This window comes from Sinocyclocheilus grahami, unplaced genomic scaffold (assembly GCF_001515645.1).
Source record: "Sinocyclocheilus grahami isolate Dianchi unplaced genomic scaffold, SAMN03320097.WGS_v1.1 scaffold328.1, whole genome shotgun sequence".
Classification (NCBI taxonomy): Eukaryota; Metazoa; Chordata; class Actinopteri; order Cypriniformes; family Cyprinidae; genus Sinocyclocheilus; species Sinocyclocheilus grahami.
Window position 1 is genome coordinate 253952 of NW_015505507.1, and position 23418 is coordinate 277369.

Sequence of the window (23418 nt, forward strand, 5' to 3'; positions counted from 1 at the left end):
TTTTTTTGCCATGCATTGGTCATAGAGCTCTTTGTGGCGTTGCCTCAGATGTTGAACTAGATTTGTTGCGCCAAGTTCACACATACTCCGTCTGCAGTGTGTATACAGTATGTGTATGCGGTGCAGAAGCAGCACGGACTCATTTTACTTTCGGACAGGATGTGTTTGCGGTCCGCTCCTGATCTGCAGCTGTTTACCACAAACACAACATTTATCCATTATTTTGATTTCAAATCCAAACCTTGTTTCTGAAATCATGTGTTGACTGTGAAACAGTAGACTTTAATTGTATGCATTTATGGTGTAATTACTAAATTTCCGTGTCAATCCATGTTAATTTTTACAGCGAATAATGCGCTGTCACTTTAATTCAGCGCGTGCAGCACATCAGAAATAGATTCCGTGTGGAAACGATCGCAGCATGACTACTGCAGACGCACCGCTCCTGGAGCGCATTGCCGGACCGCAATCGCAGGCAGTGTTAACGCTCTGATCCTTTAACATGGGCGTCGACAAAATACGCACCACAGACGGAGTGTGTGAACCTGGCATTACGTTTGTATGCCCGCCCGGTCTGTTCTCATGCTCCATTTAGGCGCACTGCATTCTGATTGGTTCGGATAGCATACTGCGGGAGGTCGGGGTGTGGAAAATCGTGCTGTAAAGCGATTTAGAAATTTTATGCGATTTTATGACGATTTCGATTAATCGCACAGCCCTAGTTCTTAGCTAATCTTACTTGGATTAAGCTTGGTTTAAAGGTTTTAGATAGTTGAAGTCGCTCTTAGTTAGTTTAAGTCGGTCTCCAGAGCCTTGTCAATCTGGTGTTTAGCTGTTTTAGCTGAACGGCAAGTTGAAAAATACCCAAACCGACTCTAAAACCATCCAACATGTTAGTCTGACCAGGCCGGTAGGGTAGGTGATTTAGGACAGGCTAGCAATAGCAATCTTTGAAAGCATAAGATCCCACCCTCCTTGCAAATCACTCTCCAAAGCCACGCCTCCTCCAAAACACATGAATGCACACAAGCAGACCAGAGGCTAAACCAGCAACATGAAAGGCGGCGTTGGTGAAGGGTTCAATGCAATGCTGTCAGATTGCTTCATGCCTCATTCACCGGTGAGAAAACATTACAGTACAAAGCGCATAGTATTACAATAATAACGCCTTCCATTCTCGCTCGGTCTGCAATGGCATATTGAAACGCATTGATGACGTATCATGTCTGCGTGAACAGTGTGCATGAAGGTATGCAAATACATACATTGACAGGCAGGTAGGACAGCCTATCATAGCCCTCGTACTGAGGGATATGATTGGAAGAACATTTTATGGTACTACGCCTTCCACAGACAATATAAATACATTTAGATCACTTAATTTAGTGACTGCTATTGGGATGTGAAGAGACTTTCAACCAACATAACAAAAAAATGTTTTTGAACTAGATCACTGTAACGAGAGGGGCGGGGCCGAGAGCCGTAGGAACAGAGCGAGGCCGGTGGAGTAATTGCGAATGCGCGACACCTGCGCCACTCACCGGTCTCGAGTCTCACGGAGGAGCTCCGGAAGGATACAAAGGAGGAGTGACGACAGGGAAAGACGAGAGAGGACCAGGCCTGGAGTTTATTTTGTGTTTTGGTTTTGTTTGTGCGCGGCAGTCGTCCGCGAGGGGCTGTCGCGCTATTTTGTGTTTATTTTATTATTAAAGTTTCTTTTGAGTGTTCGCCGGTTCCCGCCTCCTTCTTCCCGATCTACAAACTACGTTACAATCACCTACCCTGTCTTTAAAACCAGCACACCAGCGATTTAAAGGGATAGTTTATCCAAAAACAAAAATCTGTCATCATTTACTTACCCTCATTTTATTCCTGACCTGTATGATTTATCAAACCTGTATGACTATTTCTTCTGTGGAACATAAAGGAAGATATTCTGTGAAATTTCACTGTGTTTTTGTCCATACAACAGAAGCCAATGGTAGCCAAAATGTTTTGGTTACCAACATTCATCAAAATGTTTTCTTTTGTATTAGCAGAAGAAAGAAAGTCAATGAGACGGTGCGTAAATGATGACAAAAATTTTCATTCATCCATCCATTCATTCATTCCTTCATTTTTGGCTAAACTATCCTATTTTTTGCTGTTTTTCAGCAGGGTTATGAAAAAAGATAAAACACCTGTTTGACATGTTGGAATCGTTCCTCTTGGACTAAACCTCCAAAGAACTCAGCCTGGCAACAGTAACCTGGCATCATTTATAGTGTCACTACTAGCTTATTTGTAAATGCTGTCATATTTCACACATGTCGGAAAGTCTTGGTCAGCACACTCATCGGCTTAGCGAAGATGTGATTCCTGCTTACATATGTGCTAAGGTCTGATTTACGTGTGGATGAAAGTATCTGTTCTTTTTGTGAAAGGGCAGAGGCTGAAATTATTAGTCACAGTCACGCAGCGATACACAGGCACACACACTTTTCATAGTATTACATGTACACCGTGTGGATACTCACCAGGTGTGTGTGTGGACCTGATAGCGGAACAAATGATCCACTAGGCCGTATTTGTTGGCAGGGAGGGCTTTGTATCCTCCGTGGACATATATGGAATGTGAAGAGCTGTCATAAATGCTGCTGTGGCCATATCCTCCTTGCACCAGCGCCCCATTTGTCTCTGCCACCGACCAGGAGTTAGTGCCTGACAAAGAGTTAGACTTTACTCTCAGAAACTCATATGTGCAATATATGCTAACAGTATAATGCAGCGTATCATGAGAAAGCAAACTTTCTTTTGAGAAAGAAACAGAGAAAGAAAAAGATCTTTCTTTAAATCATATTGTTATTAGCATAAAAGTCAGTGTAAATGCTTTCAAAAATATACAGCAGTAGTAACACAGTACATTGTGACAGATGGTAATACCATATATCACAGCATTCAATGATTTGCATATTTATGAGCCATGGCATTTACAAGGTGCTTTAAAGAATATAATAATAATAATAATAATACCATTCTCCAGGTCCAGAAAAAAAGTTTTACTACAGTAATGTTACATGCCTAAATGCAGTATTAATAAATTATTATTATTATTCTTGCTGTTGTTGTTGTATTTAAATATTAAAATATTTGAGCACATATGCGTGAAACAGAATTTTAATGTTCTATTCATTGATCATACATGGAAGGAAATTAACATCTCTATAGTTAATCTATGTCTAATCTAAGAATCTGTGTGTAAAATTTAGTGAGGGGCATGACGTATGTAAAAATGAAACTTCTGAGAAGAAAGATTGAAAATTTATTTAAAAAAAAAGAAGAAACAACAGAAACCATCACGGCAGCAGCCACGGAAGTCCACGTGTCAGCAAACATATAAACCATGTGAGCATTGGTGGTTCAGTGGTAGAATTCTCGCCTGCCACGCGGGAGGCCCGGGTTCGATTCCCGGCCAATGCAATAAAATATTTTGACATGCTACTTTGAAATTAAGGAAATACATTTATACATTAAAACTAACTTTAAACATAAGTTAATATTGTGGCGTAACTACATGCCGACATTTAGCATTCTAGTCTGATTTCAAGACTGTGGTTAGTTGCTCGCTGGTAGAACATCTGTGATGAATTACACATGACTAAGTTTTACAGAGACAGAGGATCCCAGAGTTAAGCAGTCTCTGCCTTTCATTGCTTTCCTGACTTGTTACGTCACTGTATTTATACCTATATCTAAAGTTTAAGAAAACTTCTCTTCAAATATTGCATCATTCTAATTTCACCAAGTTCTTTATGTCATCAATTTTAACAGATGTGTAGCAGGGTGCGATTGCCATCGTTTTCACCAGCTCTAATAAGCTCATGTATTCATTTAGAGAGTACGACCAGAGACAGAGTAAGAGGGGGAAAGCGAAAGCATAAGAAAGAGAGATTTAAGTGGAGTCTCAACAGAGCTCAGACACATTAATCATTGTTCAATCCCAGACAGTGCACTTCAGGTACCACCACTTCTTAATGACCTAAAGCGTAAGTGTGCGTTTGAGTGGGTGTGTGTTTGTGTCGAGTCAAGTAGAAAATACCACTGAAAGAAAAGAAAGTGGAAAACCTTCACTTTAATGAGACTGGCCATGTCAACTCACCATATCATCACTAAGGCACTGCACTAATTAAATGTTATAATACACTGCCATCTGCTGGAAGCCAGAGGAATTGTCTGCATTTTTAACTGTCTGCATCAGACTGACATCAATGCAGCCTCTGTCGTGAAACTACACAGTTCATGGGAAGAATATTTTTCTCAATAATGCAATTCTGAATCTATTTCAAGGCACATATCGGTACTTACGAATGTTGTACTCCTGGACAAGGCTGAGGTAGCTGTAAATGGGTGAATAGCCAAAAAGCACCACCATGATGGGTTCTCCATTCCTGTTGTCCACTATGTGAGCAGTGTGTCCCTCCACAGCGAAGGGTTGGACCTGCAGCCCAGGGCTGGGTGTTCTAAGGGACCAAGAACGGCTACGTGTATCAAGCAGCCACAGTTCATCTGTTACGTTCCCGGAGCCTGCCTCCAGCTTCCCACCAAACATGTAGATATCATCCTGTAAAGGATAGAGAGGAGACATTAAGATGATATGATGAGTTCTTGTGCAAGCATTTGAGGTATTACATCACCTCAGGCTGAGCAAAAGTTGGAGACCAATTTACCCGCTTTGCAGTAGCACATATTCTCCTGTGTAAACAGCCAATCAATACACTGCATCTGGAAAGGACTCCATGGAGAACAAACACAAGCCTTGTGACACTGCTGCATCTCTTTAACTAACAAAAACAAGACTCGAACTTGAGCGTATAACTACGGAAAAGTAGTCACTTTACTATCGCAATGTGGTGTTCACAAAGTTTACAAAGGTTATGAGCTGATCCCAGGTCAAAAAAAACAATCTGCTGAACTCCAATTAAACTATAGGTGTCCTGTAATCATTACATGGAAAATGCAAAATTTTTGTACAAATTTTTTTTTGTACTTTTCATTAATTGCACATACTATCATTCAAAAGTTTGGGGTCTGTAAGATTTAAGAAATTATTACTTTTATTAATCAAAGATGCATTATATTGAACAAAAAATATCCAGTAAATACATTTATAATGTGACAAAATATTTCTATTTTAAATAAATGCTAAAAATTTAATATTGCACAAAAATATTAAGCAGCACAGCTGTTGATAATAAGAATTTTGAATGTGACACGTTACATGGAGAAATTGCTACTGAAAATTCAGTTTTGCATCACAGTAATAAATAATCGATTATATTTAAAGATATTCAAATATAAAACAATTATTTTAACAATTAAGTCTCTTATGCTTGTCAAGGCTGCATTTAATTAATCAAAAATACAGAAAAAAACAGTAATATTCTGAAATATTATTAGAATTTAAAATAATGTTTTTCTATTTTTAATATACTTTAAACTATTATTTATTTCTGTGATGCAAAGCTGAATATTCAGCATCATTATACCCCAGTCTTCAGTGTGACATGATCCTTCAGAAATCATCCTAATATGCTGATTTATTGTCAATGTTGGAAACGCTTTTTTTTTCATTCTTTGATGAGACAAAAAGCTAAAAAGATTTCTTTTTAAAATAAATACTGTTCTTTTTAACTTTTTATTCATCAAAAAAATCCTGAAAAAATAATTACAGGTTCCAAAAATTGATAATAAATAAGCATATTAGAATGATTTCTGAAGAACCATGTGACACTGAAGACTGAAGTAATGGCTTATGAAAATTCAGCTTTGCTTCACAGGAATAAATTATATTTTAAATTACATTAAAAAAGACAACCTTTATTTTAAATTGCAATGATATTTCACAATATATATTTTTGATTACTGATCACAATCTTTTGAACGGCAGTGTATACATACATGCCATACTGTATGTGTAAATGCAACCCTGTGTTTTGTACTTTTTTGATATTCGAAGGCAACGTTTGGCCTAAAGACTATTAGAATGGAAAAGAAGAATTTGAGGATATCTGCACATTTTTTTAGTTCAGATGAAAGTGCAGACAGCTGCTTTATGATTCATGAAACAGTAAGCAAAAGGCCATCTCATATTCTGCTGACTGAACTCCTATGCATGTACACACACACAAGCATGCACAACCTCTAATCCTCTGCAAATGCACATTTACTAGCCTTCTACTGCATTCCTATCATCAAAGAGCATTCGACAAATAAAGACATCTACCAGATGACAGTTTAGTGAAACACAGTCATGTGTATTTTGGACAAAACAATGATTTTAATTTCTCCATTTACCAGGGACCTTTTGCCACAATAAAAACAGCCAATTTAAAACATAATGTGCACTAGTGCTGGGCGGTATACCGGTTCATACCGAATACCGGTTTTTATTTTTGTTATGATATGAATTTTGAAAATACCGCAATACCGGTATGTGTTACTAAGCGTGAAAGTTCCGAAACTGAAGCTCTAGAACTAATAGAACGTGATGACGCAGAAAAACTCACCCACAATATCCACATTGACCGCCACAAATATCCACCGCCCCGTCATCAGCTCCCGAGTCTCACACACACACGAGCGTGACTTTAGCACTAGATTTAGACACTTTCAGACCCCTTTAGTGGCTTTTTTCCATAGAATATTCATACTGACAAACCTAGCGACTTTTTTGTATAAACCTTAGCTATGGTTCAAGTTGGAAGATTTCGCCAGTGCTGTCCCGCGAACGCGAGGTCTGACTTTCCCGGAGAAGTGTCACCTCTCTCGGCGTCTGTTCTGTGCAGTGAGTGGCAGAGAAGCAGCGCATTAAGTTGGCCGCACCGCAGCTGACTCCTCAATAAATGAGTACAAAACAGCGTTTCCTAGCACCTGTCGCTTACTGATTGTTTGGAATTATAAATATGAGCGTAGTTCGTCTGTTAATGTCTCATGCACTTTTTTGTTTGTTGTTTTTTTTTAGTCACTCAGACGCAGGCAGTGCGCTCCATGAGACAAAAAAGTAATATAGCCAAAACAACCACATAGCCGCTCTTTAGTGTAGATGCATGTTGATTTTTGTGATTTTTTGATTTGCATGTCATTTTTTCTCCGAACACGGTATTGGGATGCGACGGATTGCAGGGGGTATGGGGAGGGGGATCACGATGCCGGCTCAACATCGTGATGTCTATCAGCCATCGGCGATGGACGATGGCATCGTCAATCTGCCCAACCCTACTATACAGTATATGCACAATAAACAAGCATGACGTCTTGGTGGCCACTAAACTGCTGTAAAGGTATATCCACTGCTGTATTATACTAACTCAAAAGCAGCCCAGTGAAACCAGTTTACACTGTGGACTGAGAGAAAGTTCCTGCTTATTTCCTTCAGACTCAGTGAGCGTATCTTAGAAACCATTAGCAGTATAAACATTCTTATGAATCCGCAGACATTATCACAGGCTCTGGTGATGAAACCAAACACCCTGCGGTGGAAAATTCATCGGAAAGAATGTGATTCACAGTTGTGTATGGAATAACTTCACCCCATTTCTTAAATTAAACATACATCTCAGTTGTGCATGACACCATACATCTCAGCCAAAATTAAATCCAGTTATAGTTCGTTATCTAAACACAATGAAGCTCATCCAAACAAAAAACCTTATCTAGAGGAATAGCAGTGGCTTTCTAGGTGTAAATGAGTCCAGTCTATTCTTGTGCATATTTTTGTACATACTGCAGCAATAATGCCTATTGTATTCTATCTTGTCTATAGTCTGTGGAAAAGCATTCAAGTAAGATTTTCATTGTACTTCATAGATGGTACTTGTACATTTGACAATAAATGACTCTGATTTGACTTTGATTTAATATCTCAGTTCACACACCCAGACTTGATTTACACTACATTTATTTAAAAAAATGAAAAACCATTAGCAGTATAAACATTCTTATGAATCCGCAGACATTATCACAGGCTCTGGTGATGAAACCAAACCAAACCAACCAAACACCCTGCGGTGGAAAATTCATCGGAAAGAATGTGATTCACAGTTGTGTATGGAATAACTTCACCCCATTTCTTAAATTAAACATACATCTCAGTTGTGCATGACAGCATACATCTCAGCCAAAATTAAATCCAGTTATAGTTCGTTATCTAAACACAATGAAGCTCATCCAAACAAAAAACCTTACCTAGAGGAATAGCAGTGGCTTTCTAGGTGTAAATGAGTCCAGTCTATTCTTGTGCATATTTTTGTACATACTGCAGCAATAATGCCTATTGTATTCTATCTTGTCTATAGTCTGTGGAAAAGCATTCAAGTAAGATTTTCATTGTACTTCATAGATGGTACTTGTGCATTTGACAATAAATGACTCTGATTTGACTTTGATTTAATATCTCAGTTCACACACCCAGACTTGATTTACACTACATTTATTTAAAAAAAATGTTGTCCAAAGTATGTGAATCCTCTCATTCAACATGTATTTATTGAATAAACTGTCACAATAATAGCCCCTTTCTTTTTTTGAAAAGTTCTGTTTTTGGGATGAAAACCATGGGTACTTGAACAAATGCATTATGTTTTTATCTTCCTTTTTCAAGCTGTTTCTGCCATTATTGCTTTACTTTCTTCATTCTATGTAATTCTACACACAGGCTAAGCTAAGTACTTATGTTAATGTTCCAATAAAGTATTTTTTCTGGACTGACAAAAGAAAAGATACGTTGCATTGGCCGGGAATCGAACCCGGGCCTCCCGCGTGGCAGGCGAGAATTCTACCACTGAACCACCAATGCTCACATGAAAAAGCAGTGGGAGTCCGCTCACTTCCGCACTTCACATTCCACAGTGTGCGATCTTCCTTTCCTTTCTCCAGTTCTTCCCTTTTCTGATTTACACTTCTGGTTTCTCTACTCTCTATGCTGGCGCTCCTGCTTTCATACATTGGTTTTAGAAGCCATGTGTGCCTCAACCCCACATGACCACGGGACCTCCCACTACTTTTTCACGTGAGCATTGGTGGTTCAGTGGTAGAATTCTCGCCTGCCACGCGGGAGGCCCGGGTTCGATTCCCGGCCAATGCAGCACAGTTTTTCTTTTGTCAGTCCAGACAAAACAAAACTTACCACTTTACTGTAACAAATTAATACTTAGCTAACTTTAACTGTTTTTATGACAGCCTGTTCATTTAACAAGTAAAATAAATAAAGTGAAGTAAGTGCAGTCAGATTTGGAAAGAGGAAGTCATTTTTTGAACACAACTAAAAACGGAATTTAACACATAGAATTAGTGGTCGACCGATAATGTTTTTTTGAAAGCCGATGCCGATGCCAATATCTTGGAAAGCAGGGGGGCCGATGGCCGATATAAAGCAGATATAATTTTATTTATTTTAATTAATATTTAAGAAATCTGAAATCATTTAAAAATGGATTAAAAAATAAATGTGTTAAATAAAATATATTTATACTTTAGATGACAAAATGTTTTTCACAAATAAATAAATATTTAATAAAATATAAGTAAGCACTGTAACCAACAGGGCACATTATTCTGGGAAGTTTGTGTAATTTGGGAATCATATTTTTTCAAATAAAGCCAAGGTAACACTCATTTTACATACAGAACACAGTGAAAATGACATGAATATGGCAGTGGGCAAATGCATAAAGCGCAGCATAATTTAAAATCATGAGTTTAAAGTTTGTCGATTGCACATCTCCAGTGAAGCTGAACTCTCCTCCTGTCCACATTCAATTCACACGGACCGACCGTCGAGCATACGCGATCATGCAGGATACAAATGCACACTTCACAAGATCTCACAACTGGATTCGACTAAGTTTGCAAGGTTTGTGAAATTAAATGTTCATTAGTCCTTCAAAGATTTGTTTAAATTATATAAATGCGTATTTGCTGAATGCTGACGGCAAACAAGAAAGTATTATAATGTTTGCCTTTCTAGTACTAATAATATAAAAGCAATCGTTATAATACTTTTGGTATACATTTTAATTGCTTTGTTTAACCGTTCTATCTGATTATTAGACAGACGTATTAGATAATCCGTATTAGACAGAACTGTTAACGCCACAGCGAACAAGAGCTGCCGTTCTCTGCGCCGTCAAAATAAAAGTCTGACCTCGAACGCATCGGCCAAACAGGAAAACTTATCGGCCGATGCCGATATTTGCCTTGGCAATATATCGGTCGACCACTACATAGAATGCATTTGATCAAGTACCCATGTTTAATACACACAAAAAATACTGCTTATCAGTAAATAATGAAAAATGTAACAGTTATGCTAACCGTTACATTGCTAAGCTAAAAGCTATAATGTGAAATCACCGGTTTAACAACCCTGGGATACTATTAAGTGCTGACCTCTCCTTCTAAAAAGAGAGCACATGAGAAATCAAGAGACTATATATCATTTAACACCCTCTTTTAAATAGCACTAAAGCATAAACCGTCAGGGCTTTATAATGCAATGATTACTACATTACCTGATAAAAAATACTCTACGTTAACAGTAGAGGGCACTGTTGCTACAAAATAATGAAAGTACATGCAACTCGATGCAACATGTAGCTAAACACTATCTGACCCTGGCCTGTAACATTATGGACAACAATGACTGAGGTCACATCTTCTCAAATGTAAATCACAGGCTCTGAATTGTAATAGCAAACAGTCAAATCACTCACTGAGGCATTGTTATGCAAAGTGATTAGCAGTGTGTTTACCTTGTAAAGAGCCAGAGAGTGTCCATAGCGCTGCATAGGGCCACCGTTGATTGGTATTACATCCCATGTGCTACTTTCTAGATTATAGCTGCAAAACAGAGGAACATAAGAAAGAAAGGAAGAAAGAAAGAGAAAGTGCTGCACATTCATTGCAAGTTGATAAACATGGGGAAAGTAATGTATTCAGTACAGATTTTTTTTTTATATTTGTGAAAGAGGTTGATCAAAAAAATGCTATAAAAAACAGTAATACTGTAAAAATATCACAATTCATATTAAATATTAGAACAAACTTTTTTTCTATTTCAATATATTTTGAAATGTAATTTATTTCTGTGCTAACAAGGCTGAATTTTCATCAGCAATTAGTCCGGTTTTCAGTGTCACATGATCCTTCAAAAATCATTCTAGTATGCTGATTTGGTACATTTATTATTATCAATGGTAAAAACAGTTGTGCAACTTAATAATTTTGTAAAAACTGTGATACATATTTTAGAATTCTTTTTTAGGGATACAACATCAAACCCTGAATGTCAAAAATTGCTTTTAAAGATCACATCTAAAGAGGTTGATCAAAAAAATGCTATAAAAAACAGTAATACTGTAAAAATATCACAATTCATATTAAATATTAGAACAAACTTTTTTTCTATTTCAATATATTTTGAAATGTAATTTATTTCTGTGCTAACAAGGCTGAATTTTCATCAGCAATTAGTCCGGTTTTCAGTGTCACATGATCCTTCAAAAATCATTCTAGTATGCTGATTTGGTACATTTATTATTATCAATGGTAAAAACAGTTGTGCAACTTAATAATTTTGTAAAAACTGTGATACATATTTTAGAATTCTTTTTTTAGGGATACAACATCAAACCCTGAATGTCAAAAATTGCTTTTAAAGATCACATCACATAATTAAACATAAGTGTGCATGAACAATTCTTATAGACACAAGTGATGTGATGCATGCAGATGCATGAACATAAGTACAAAATATTGGCTTATTATGTTGCCAGGCGGCAGAACTTACTTTATAACCATCTGAAAGGAGCTGTAGTTAAAGGTGAACCCTCCAATCACCCACATTAGCTTCCCATGAACCACTGCTTTATGGGAAGCCCGACCTAGTGACTGTCCATCAGGCTTCACGTTAGGCAGAAACCAGTACGGCTCAGCCGAAGGAACTTTTAAAGAGCAATCTGGACCTGGGATGAGAAAGAAGTCATAAGAAACTAGACAGGCAAATTAAACTACAGAGAAGTGTGTGTTCACAGAAGCTGTGTGTGTCTAGTTTACCGTTTTTTCCAACTGCTTACACACAAAATCTTTACTTGTCACACAAATTCTGAAACCTGACACTCAAACACCAGAACCACACACCAAATCTGCAAAACCACACTAATTCTCAAAAACACACTAATTCTCATGAAACACTTTTTGCAAAACCCAACACACAATTCTCTATGTAACACACAAAAATCTAACAGGAATTAATATTATGGCAAAGGTGTTTGAAATGTGCTTTTTTAAATATGTTTGTGATATTTTGAATGCAGTGCTTCGTTTTGCAAGAGATGTGAGGCATTTTGCATTCTGTGTGTGCAATTCTTGGATTTGTGTGTAAAATTTTGAAAAAAAAAGAGGCAAAGTTTTGAAAATGTGTGTAAGCGGATGAAAAAAACTGTAAGACTGAACAAACACTGAGGGATATGGACCAGAACTGTCAACAACTTGATATGTATTCTCAATAACATGGTTAACAAGTCAAATACCTCTGATACAAATGAAACCCCAGAAACCTAATCACAAGTGTATGTGTTAAAAATCCCAGAATAAATGGTGATAAAAATGGTAATAATAAAAGGAGCAGTAAACAAAAAAATAATACAATTGTTTGTTGTTGTTACATAATCCATGAATTACTACAGATAAGCAGCTACACTTCTGAATGACTGATTTAAAAAATGATCCGGCACTGCCATCTAGCGGTTAGTAAAGCCCCTCTCTAAACGAAGAATAAGGTTGCAAGTCCACATCACGCCAGAGAGGGCAGCCTTTTCCCAACATTAAACAATCATCTTAGCATCTGAATAATAGACCTCCAAAAATAAGTCAAGTACTTTAAAATCCCCCGCAGTCACTAATTGTATCTCTTAAAACTCATCTTTGTTCATCAAAATTACATGTTTAAACGCTTTCCCCATGCAAATAACGTTTTTATGCCATGAATTTAACTACAACCTTACCTCACTTAGCATACCTGGAGCCATGAATATGTTAACTAACGTTATTCCCCGCCACCACTCAATCCCACCAGCTCGAACTTTCTCCACTTTTCCACTCATTTAACTTAAGTACTAACGGTAAACACTACACAATGGCAAATGGCAATACTAGATAAAGTTATCTGAGAGTGAACCCGTGAGTAAATATATTCTGAATGGATTAATTTACAGCCAAGAAAGTGCGCAAAGAACGCTCCCCTTAGCTATATGAATAAAAAGCTGTCACTTCTGAATCTCTAAACTGCCCCATTAATCTCTTATTCACATCATCCTACTTACATCTTATTTGCACCTTGTTTGTTGTAACGAGAGATATTCGCGACCGTGCAGAATTCAGCCTTGAACAAATCTCTGGCGTTTTCAGCGGTGAGTGGATTCTGACTTACCTAAACCTCTCTGATTGGCCGTTGCGTCAATAAAATCAACAGGTATGTCTGCGATTGGCTACAATGCTCAACGCTGCAAAAACACGTTGTAAGCAGAAACGTATGACCAGATATGAAAAGCCCCGCCCAGCAGGTTGATGGGATTGGTTAACAATAGGAAACGATCGACGTTTTCAAGATGCCTTTTTGGAAATTCTCTTTGGTACACCTCAATTTTAAGGAGAAAATCCTCAGCAGTGGTGTTGCCTGATGAATTGGTTTTCTTTAAGCATATTAAAACACCAGACAGACATTGTAAACAACGTTAAAAACGTGAGTTTCACCACAGGAGGTCTTTAAATATCGAAACATGTATATGTCCAGTAACCAAATACAATTGAAACTGTACACAAATAAAATCTATATTTCCAATGATATACACATGTGTAATTACTAATATTCATAGCTATATTTTTACTATTTTCACCAGATGTTGAACGTGCATCACAGGGGCGTAGGCAGCGGACGGGGCCTGACAGGCACAGGCCCCCGCCCACTCTGATGAAAGGGTCAGATTCCGAAAGCGCCGTCAGATTTACTTTCACTTTCTAGTGAATCGACTGAGATTAAGAGGTTCACTGCATAACTCTTGCGCAAAGTTTGCACGTTGCTTATGTGATATCCATTGGCTCGCCTTCCTGGTTTAAAACAAATATTTACAATATTGCGGCGTATAACTAGCCCCCGCCCCCCAACCCACCCACCCTTGAGTTCGCGGTTGGGGACCCTGGATTTGCGCTACGCTGGACTCCGTCCATCAGTTAGCCTAGTGCCCGCTCACTTTTGACAAGGCCCACCCAAAAATAAAATTCTGGCTATGCCACTGCTGCATCATATTAAAATTAAACAACATATCATTGATAACCAGCAGGTGGCACTACTGACATAAAACGTAAGACTCATTGTGATTTTGTTACTGGTGTTTATTTAGGTGGCTTTAAAGAATATTTCATGTTTGCAGTCACAAGGAGTTTGGAAAATGTATATAGGGAAAATGCACAAATGTACTACCCTTAAAAAATTAGAAAGAGTCTGTAATATTTTCTGTTTATGTTTTTGAAAGAAGTAAGTTACACAATGAAATATTACAATCTAAATTACCTGGACTTCTTTTATTTTGTAATTTATTTCTGAGATGGCAAAGCTGAATTGTCAGCATCATTACTCCAGTCTTAGTGTCACATGATTCTTCAGAAAATATTCTAATATGCTCATTTGGTGCTCAAGAAACCTTTATTATTAATCATTTTTTTAAACAGTAGTGCTGCGTAATATTTTTGTAAAAAAAAAAAAAATTGTGATACATTTGTAGGATTCATCAATGAATATAAAGAACAACTTTTATTAGAAATAGAATTATTTCACAACATTATAAATGTCTTGAATGTCACTTGTGATCAATGTAATGCATCCTTGCTGAATAAAAGTATTAAATTCTTCCAAAACAAATCTTACTGGCCAGTAACTGAACAGTAGTGTATGAGAACATTAACATTATTAAAAAAAATATGACCGTTTGGGAGACATAAAGACATAAAAGACATCTGAACAATTACTTGCCCCTCACCTTGCCAGCTATCATTGCAGACACAGAGCTTTTCTCCGGTGAGGTCACAGTATCCGTGGTCAGGACTGCCACAGTCATCCCAACAGTAGGGAATATCACAGGCCTCACCTTTCCAGTATCGCTCACACTCGCAGTAAACACTGCTGGAGATGGAGTTACCCGTTGTACACCTTCCATGACCTGAACAGTTATTAGGACAGGAGTTGATCCTGAGAAACACAGCAGGGGGAGAGTGATCAGGAATATATATTGAATATATAAACAATTGGAATTGGGAGGGAAATCGCATTGTGAAATAAATGCTTTCTCTAGTTCATGTTGGCCACAATTATTGGCATCCAATTATTGCAAAGTCCTTTTCCCAAGATAACAGCTCTGAGTTTTCTCCTATAATGCCTGAAGAGTTTGGAGAACACCTAATAAGAGATCAGAGACCACTCCTTCATACAGAATCTCTCCAGATCCTTCAGATTCACAGCTCCATGTTAGTGCTTCTTCTCTTCAGCTCACCCCACTCATTTTCTATAGGGTTCAGGTCAGAGGACTGGGACCATGGCAGAAGCTTCATTTTGTGCTCAGTGACCCATTTTTGTGTTGATTTTGATGTTTGTTTTGGGATTATTGTCCTGATGGAAGATCCAACCACGGCCCATTATAAGATTTCTTACAGAGGCATTTGGGTTTAGATTTTTTTTATCTGTTGGTATTTGATAGAATCCATGATGCCATGCATCTGAACAAGATGTCCAGGACCTCTGGCAGAAAAACATTACAGATCCAGCAGTATATTTAACCGTGGACATGGGGTAATTTTTAATCCCCGTTTGTACTAAACCCATGGGGTGGGTTTACTGCCAAAAAGCTATTTTTTTTGTTTCATCTGACCATAGAAGCCAGTGCCATTTGAAGTTCCAGTCGTGTCTGACAACAGAATATGCTGGAGTTTGTTTTTGGATGAGTGAGGAGATTTTTTCTTGAAACCCTACCGAACAACATGTGGTGATATAAGGGCTGTTTGATCTTTTTTACAGGTTTCTCACCCCAAGACTCAACTAATCTCTGCAGTTCTCCAGCTGTGATCCTTGGAGAGTCTTTGGCCACTCAAACTCTTCTCCTCAACGTGCATTAGGACGATATAGACACACGTCCTCTTCCAGGCAGATTTGTAACATCTTTAGTTGATTGGTACCTCTTAATTATTGCGCTGATGGTGGAAATGGGGATTTTCAATGCTTTAGCTCTTTCTATTTTGCAGCCACTTTCTAGTTTGTGAAGCTCAACAATCTTGTTCTGCACATCAGAACTATATTCTTTGGTTTTACTCCTTGTGATGGATAATTAAGGGAATTTGGCCTTTGTGATCCTCATATTCACAATCCTGTGGAACAGGAAGTCATGGCTGGACAATGTTATGCTCCTAGTCACCCTATTGTGCTAAAAAATGTAAATATGAATGGGAATATACTTCAGAGATATTTTACCCATTTGCAGCCACTTTCTAGTTTGTGAAGCTCAACAATCTTGTTCTGCACATCAGAACTATATTCTTTGGTTTTACTCCTTGTGATGGATAATTAAGGGAATTTGGCCTTTGTGATCCTCATATTCACAATCCTGTGGAACAGGAAGTCATGGCTGGACAATGTTATGCTCCTAGTCACCCTATTGTGCTAAAAAATGTAAATATGAATGGGAATATACTTCAGAGATATTTTACCCATAAGAATTTCTAGGGGTGCCAATAATTGTGGCCAACATATGGCACAAAACATTTATCTCTCCCCATTTTAAACTGTTTTACTTCAATTATCGGTTCGAATTTTGTGAATTTTTTGAATGAAAGATCAAAAGGATAAACAATGCAGATTAATTTTCACAGACGCCTTTGCTCATATTTACCAAGGGTGCCAATATTAGTGGAGGGCACTGTGTGTGTGTGTGTGTGTGTGTGTGTAAATATATAATATATATATATAGAAAATTAAAGCATTGTGACTGTATAACCATACTCACGAATAAAAGATGTTGAATCCTGTAAGATTGTAGGCAGCATCACTGAAGAAGTGTAACAATGCGTATCCAGATGTGGTCACCACCTCAGGAATGGTTTCATTTCCTTTAGTCTCTGGGACAACCAGGCCACTGGACAAGCAAGAGCATGACACACAAATGAGACAGGAAAGACTTCCTTCCTTTGTGTTCACATATTCCACACAGCATGAGGACAGCTGTTGCTAAGCAAACAGCATCAGGAGCAGGATAAATCTCTACTGCATGCTCTTGACTGTCCAATATTCTACTAATAAGGAAGAGGATAAGCTCACATTCAGTGCTTCAGCACAACAAAGTGGACAACCACAGAGATGCAATGGACCAGACACTGCACACCAACACAAACACACTCACTAAAGAACACAGCAGGTCATCTGAAAACAAGGTCTATCCCATTAGAAAGGCATAAGAGATAACATTTGAGAGGAAGAAGAAAAGAAAAAGAAACAGAAACAGACAAAGGATAAGAGAAAATTGAGTGAAGCAAACAGACTGCTTTCATTTTTAATGTGGTACCTAACTTAGGTAGGAGACTGACTTTATTGCGTCATTCGCAGTGCTTCATAAAGTGGATGGTCACTAAAGAGTTATTTTGGGGCAATTTGCACATTCCATTTTTTGTAATCGCTGGAGTTTTTTTTTGCAGAATCAAGTGTAATTTAGTTTGTCACCAGCAATTCCAAAAAAATCAGCAGTAAATTTCTGAGATATGCACATTTCTCCTGCTATATTCCCTGCCATTTATTACTTTACATTCTAGTCATTTTAATTAAAGCATTCATCATTCATTTCCTTAATGATTGCAGATGAGGCTAAACAACGAATTGGGAAATAAACAAAATTTAGTGGGTGAACAGAGGTTAAAAACTCTCGCTATGCTTTCAATTAAAAAATTATTGTATTGCTAAGGGAAAAAAGTTCCAAGTACACACAAATGAAAGATTAGCAAACACTTTTTTAAGCAAACCTCTGGGTGACGTAGTCTGATTTGATTATGAGATTATATGCACTGTTTTAGGCCAACAAAATGCTTGACATGAATTGACGTTTGTATCCGCTGTGTCAGTTTGTGTGTATTAATGATTCCAGTATCACTTACCTAAACACAGCTACCAAAGGTGCGTAAATCGAGTCTCCATCAAAGACATACATGTGATCCCAACTGCACTCTGTGGCAAAATGGATGAACCTCAACCTGAGCACAGCATTTGGGCTAAAATAAAAACCAGAAAATATGTTATTTTTTAATCATTAATAATAAGACAAATGTATTTGAACCTAAACATTTGTCACATAAATGTGTCACATAAATAAATTAAAATTTAGCTCCAACCTTTTTTTTTTATTAATTGAATTCTAAATTCTATTCTGTAAGTTGCCTTGAACAAAACCATTTGGTAATTAATAAATATTAATAACAAAGACTGAGAGATTAGCTTGACATAGTGGTACTCACTATCCTTCAATCAGCCAAGTGCATTTAGTCTTGTACTTGTAGTTAACTGGTCCATCAGTGAGCGATCCTGATGACTCTGTCAACCTGACAAAGAAAAATACACGGATCAGTTGACAATTCAAAAGGGCCTTGATGACACCAATGTTAGAGAGAATATGGTACAGTATATATGTGAATTCAGACAGTTGTGCACATGTGCATACATATATTTTTATTCTCTAAGATAAACACCTACATATTAAAAAAATCATAAAACTATAAAAGAATAATAACATAAAAATTGTAAAGTCTTCAAAATATGCAATTATAGAATATGCAAAATCAAACTATAAAATCAGACTGTTATACAAACATTTGAAAAAAAGGTCACTGAATGCTTAAAAATGCTTTGGAAACTCCTGTTTCCAAAAAGAAAAGGACATTTTAAAGGTGCTGTATGTAGGATTGACACCGAGTGGTTGAACTAGGTATTGCAGTCCAAATTCAAAATATTGGAGAGGGTTGCCAGATTGACGACACCAACAGGAACCAGCGCACTTGACGATGAATGAAATGAAATGCGCTGTGTTTTCCGCCAACTGGCAACCCGGGGTGCTGAAATACAATTGAGTAAACTGGCAGTGGGCGGGTTTCACGAACCAAAACAGAGACCGACATTCCGGCCCGGAACGCACATTTTCAAAAGAGAATAACTGACTGTAGCATTGTTTTTCAGATAAACAAGTATGTTAACTTAGCATGTTTCTTAAATATCTGCAAACATATTATGGTATTTTTATGCTTTAGTACAGTCAAAAACTTACATACAGCACCTTTAAGTCTTCATACTTTAAGGCTCAATGGAAAACAGAAAAACTATATTTCTCAGCATTTTTGTTGATTAATCAAATTCAGTATAAACTCTGTATCATATGTGCATGAACTAGGGTAAGTGTACCCATTAAGCCCATGTACTCTTTAAGCCCACTTTCAACTCTGACATCAGATTAAAAGAGAAAATCATATTTTATGTTGATCATTATTTAAACAATCCAGTAATTTGTTAACTCCCAGTCATTTTTATTTCCTACCAATCGCATGTGGTAATTCTGAGTTAGCCCCACCCATGTGCATGCTCCCTCAGGGGATTTCACACAAAGACACCCCAAAACTTTGGTGTTTCAGGACCCTTCAGAAATCCACACATTTCTGCAGTGTTCAGCCAGTTCTTTGGTATGTACACTAATATTGTGTGTCAAATAAGAGATCAATGTATTATTTTTTGTGTATGAACAAATAGTACTTTATCACTTTATATAGTTGTCTTTAAATGTAAAGATGAATTTTCTGCAAGAAAATGACAACAAAAAAAAGAGAAAAAAAAAACTACAGCAACTGTCCAAAAGTCATAGGGACATGTCGCCTTTACCATAAGGGCACAGTAAAAAATAAAAATAAAAAATAACTTGTCTGTACTAGCAAAACTGTTCGGAGTGGACAGAAAGTCTTTGAGGGAGAGAACATTCAGGTTGAATGCTATTGTTACAGGTGATAAGCGCTAGCAAACATTAGCAAAATATATTTTTTAAATACTTCACTCTCACTGCATAAATATATTGATGTTTTACTTCTTTAAAATCAATAAATGTAAATATTTTTGTGAATCAATCATGATGTGGGCTTATTAATGAGTGCATGTAGTTAATTAATATTACTCAATACTTAAATGTATGATTACTCTGTAACAAGGACACCTTAAAATAAAGTAACCTTTTATTTTTTTTTAATTATATTTGACATTGTCAATTTTTATTACAATTTAGTTTGTTTAAACCCTGCCCATTTCTTACAATCGGCTGCAAAAACCTATGGATAGGTTTACAGTTTTTTTTTTCTTTACTTGGATGTCTAGAAACAAATTGGTATAGAAACCATTTTAATTTTCACAATTTTCAGAAATTGCTATAATTTTGACAATGAATTGCAAAGAAAGAATAACACATTGAAACAAAACATGAAATTAGGAGGAAAACTGAAATAGAATTGTCTTGTAAAACATACTCCAATAATCTTACAATGTCGAAAAATGTTTTTTTACAGTATATGTCACGATATAGAAGAAATGGCATTCTGTTACATTGCAGACTTAAAGAAAGAAGGATAGACACATAAAACCAAAAAAGACAAAAGATAATTTTTCCCTGAAGCATTGTGTCTTATTAATCTCCTCTCCTCCACTCACTCATGTGTCATTACATTTACATTTAGTCATTTTGCAGACGCTTTTATCCAAAGCGATTGGGGAATACATAAAGCGATTCTTCTTAAGAGGCAAACAGACACAGGAAGTGCTTGTAATACCAAGTTTTAGGCATTGTTCAAATAAGTACAAGCTAGAAAGGGAAGGGATAAATAAAGAGAAAGACAGTTTTTTTTTAAGTTTTTTTTTTTCTTTAAGATGAAGTCAAGTAGCGTCGAAAGAGATGAGTTTTCAGCTGTCACTTGAAAATTGTCAGAGATTCAGCATTCCGTATAGTGGTGGGAAGATCATTCCACCAGCCAGGAATGGTGAACGAGAATGTTCTGGAAAGTGATTTTGAGCCTCTCTGTGATGGCACCATGAGGCGTCGCTCACTAGCGGATCGCAGACTTCTGGAGAGGATGTAGATTCGTAGTAGTGAGTGGAATTAGGCAGCTGTTCTATATGCAAGCATCAATGTCTTGAACTTGATGCAAGCCGCAACCAGTAGCCAGTGCAAGGAGATAAAGAGAGGTGTAACATGTGCTTTTTTGGGCTCGCTGAAGACCAGTTGTGCCTACTTTCACTGCTGTCTGGGACAGGATGGACTACCTGGATTCTCCTGAAATATTTCCTATTGTTCAAGGTGACTTAAAGCATATTAATTACAAAGACTCAAGGCACTCAAAAACTGATGTACACTGGCCCATATAACAAATGAAAACCTACTATGCACAGTATTTTACCCCAAGCAAATGTAATGAGACAGTAGATACCCTATTCTGCTCAGTCACAGCTGAACACACAACATCCTTCTGAACTGCAACCACACACAGATGAATACCTCAAGAATAACTTGCGACTTTCACCTCAACACCTGAACTCTCTGAAGAGAACAAATGCCGCTTTCAAACAGAAATCATTATTAAAACAATGAGGCCTTTAAACCATACAAGGTAGAAATACTGTATGTAGCAACCCAAAGAGACACTCTAACAAAAAAATGGACGAGATCCAACTTCAGTATCTCTGGGATAGTTTTAAATCTCCTTGGAGTCTCCTCACAATCGTTGAAATATCTTTAATAACCATAACATTAATGTCTGTAAATGTCTTGAACTGCACAAGAATGAGCCAAATAAGCCACAAACCCATGCTTATCAGAAAAAAGTGCTTTATATGGCATTCTTTTTCTCCCAGTTAACCCACAAACATTTGCAAACCATTTAAAAACACAGTGTGCCCCAAACACAAACCACATCTGGCAAAAACAGACAAAATCAACTGAAGTTATTTCACCGCAAAGCCAGCAATGTAAAGAAGTCAACTGTGATGTGTTTGTTGAAACAGTTTGGAATGAACATTGAAAGAAACAGACTGGTTAAAAAAAATTTACTTTTATAAGAATGTGAATCTACCTTCAACTATACTTGATTCTAATAAAGAAGGGCACTAAAATCTTTCTTCATTAGTTGCAAAAACCTAATTTACAACTACACTTCTTACCACACTATGTGGTGAATTGAGGGCTAGGAATTTTATAATGAAGGATTGTAGCTTTAATCACGACATGGAATATACTGGTAAATATTTTGCGATTGTCTTGTCTCAGACAATGAAGAATTAGCATGACCAAAATCCTGTAATACTAATGAAATATTAGTGCAGGGTTACACCTACACTCTTAAAAATAAAGGTGCTTCACGATGCCATAGAAGAACCTTTTTGTCTAAATGGTTCCATAAAGAACCTTTAACATCTGAAGAACCTTTCTGTTTCACAAAAGGTTCTTTGTGGCGAAATAAGGTTCTTCAGATTACAAAAAGGTAAGAAAGAGATGGTTCTTTAAAGAACCTTTGACTGAATGGTTCTTTGTGGAACCAAAAATGGTTCTTCTATGGCATCGCTGTGAAGAACCTTTTGAAGCACCTTTATTTTTTAAGAGTGTAACAACGAGACCCTTGAGATATGCATACAAACAAATGCATATACATAAATGCACACAAACTATGCAACAAATGTGTATGCATTATTGGATTATGATTAAGACAAAAGGGCTAGTGAATGTCCATCAGCAGGGGATGATCTCATCTTCAAGACAATGCAGAGTCCAAATGTGAGCTATAAAAGCACTACTGTTACACTACAATAGCACTGCCATTCTAAATAGAGGCTGTGTCACACTTACAAGAGGTGACAGGACTATTCTTAGAATGTGTTTATTGTAGGATGTGAACTGCTGAATTAAATGGGCACTTGGAGACACAACATTTTCATTTTTGTGGTTCACAAGCATCTGATATGCCCTGTACCACATCGTAAATGTTTTTTTATTAGAGACACTCCTGCCAGCTCTAGCAACAGTAAATCCTTTGAAGCATTTATGTTACAGTAAGAGAGAAAAAGATGTATGCTAAAAATATCACTTACTCCTTTCTTCACAAATACTTCAGTTTTTACTGCGGGTGGGGGTTTTCTGAAATATGTTTTCTCTAGGTTTGGGTTGTTCCACTCCAGTAATAGTATACATTATACAGTCACAAAATATTTCATTTGTCTAATATTATTTTAGCCCTAGTCACTGACAGGTTATCGAGATCGTTGGTCATAGACTTTTGGGG

At 37.1% G+C, this 23418-nt stretch overlaps 1 protein-coding gene and 3 non-coding genes across 5 annotated transcripts in view; 2 read left to right on the forward strand and 2 right to left on the reverse strand.

Moving 5' to 3' along the window:
- Window positions 1-23418, reverse strand: part of atrnl1a (attractin-like 1a) — a 291501-nt gene that overhangs the window by 243087 nt on the left and 24996 nt on the right. For both annotated transcript variants that reach the window (XM_016295005.1, XM_016295006.1), the window contains exons 2-9: window positions 18580-18663; window positions 18223-18336; window positions 17085-17213; window positions 15072-15280; window positions 11825-11999; window positions 10788-10875; window positions 4345-4600; window positions 2517-2700 (exon numbers count right to left, since the gene is read on the reverse strand). In XM_016295005.1, the coding sequence (XP_016150491.1) occupies window positions 2517-2700; window positions 4345-4600; window positions 10788-10875; window positions 11825-11999; window positions 15072-15280; window positions 17085-17213; window positions 18223-18336; window positions 18580-18663 (1239 nt within the window). The remainder of the gene's footprint in view (window positions 1-2516; window positions 2701-4344; window positions 4601-10787; window positions 10876-11824; window positions 12000-15071; window positions 15281-17084; window positions 17214-18222; window positions 18337-18579; window positions 18664-23418) is intronic.
- On the forward strand, window positions 3389-3459 carry trnag-gcc (transfer RNA glycine (anticodon GCC)). Its single transcript has one exon. It is a non-coding gene; the product is annotated as a tRNA-Gly (tRNA).
- trnag-gcc (transfer RNA glycine (anticodon GCC)) lies at window positions 8763-8833 on the reverse strand. Its single transcript has one exon. It is a non-coding gene; the product is annotated as a tRNA-Gly (tRNA).
- trnag-gcc (transfer RNA glycine (anticodon GCC)) lies at window positions 9051-9121 on the forward strand. Its single transcript has one exon. It is a non-coding gene; the product is annotated as a tRNA-Gly (tRNA).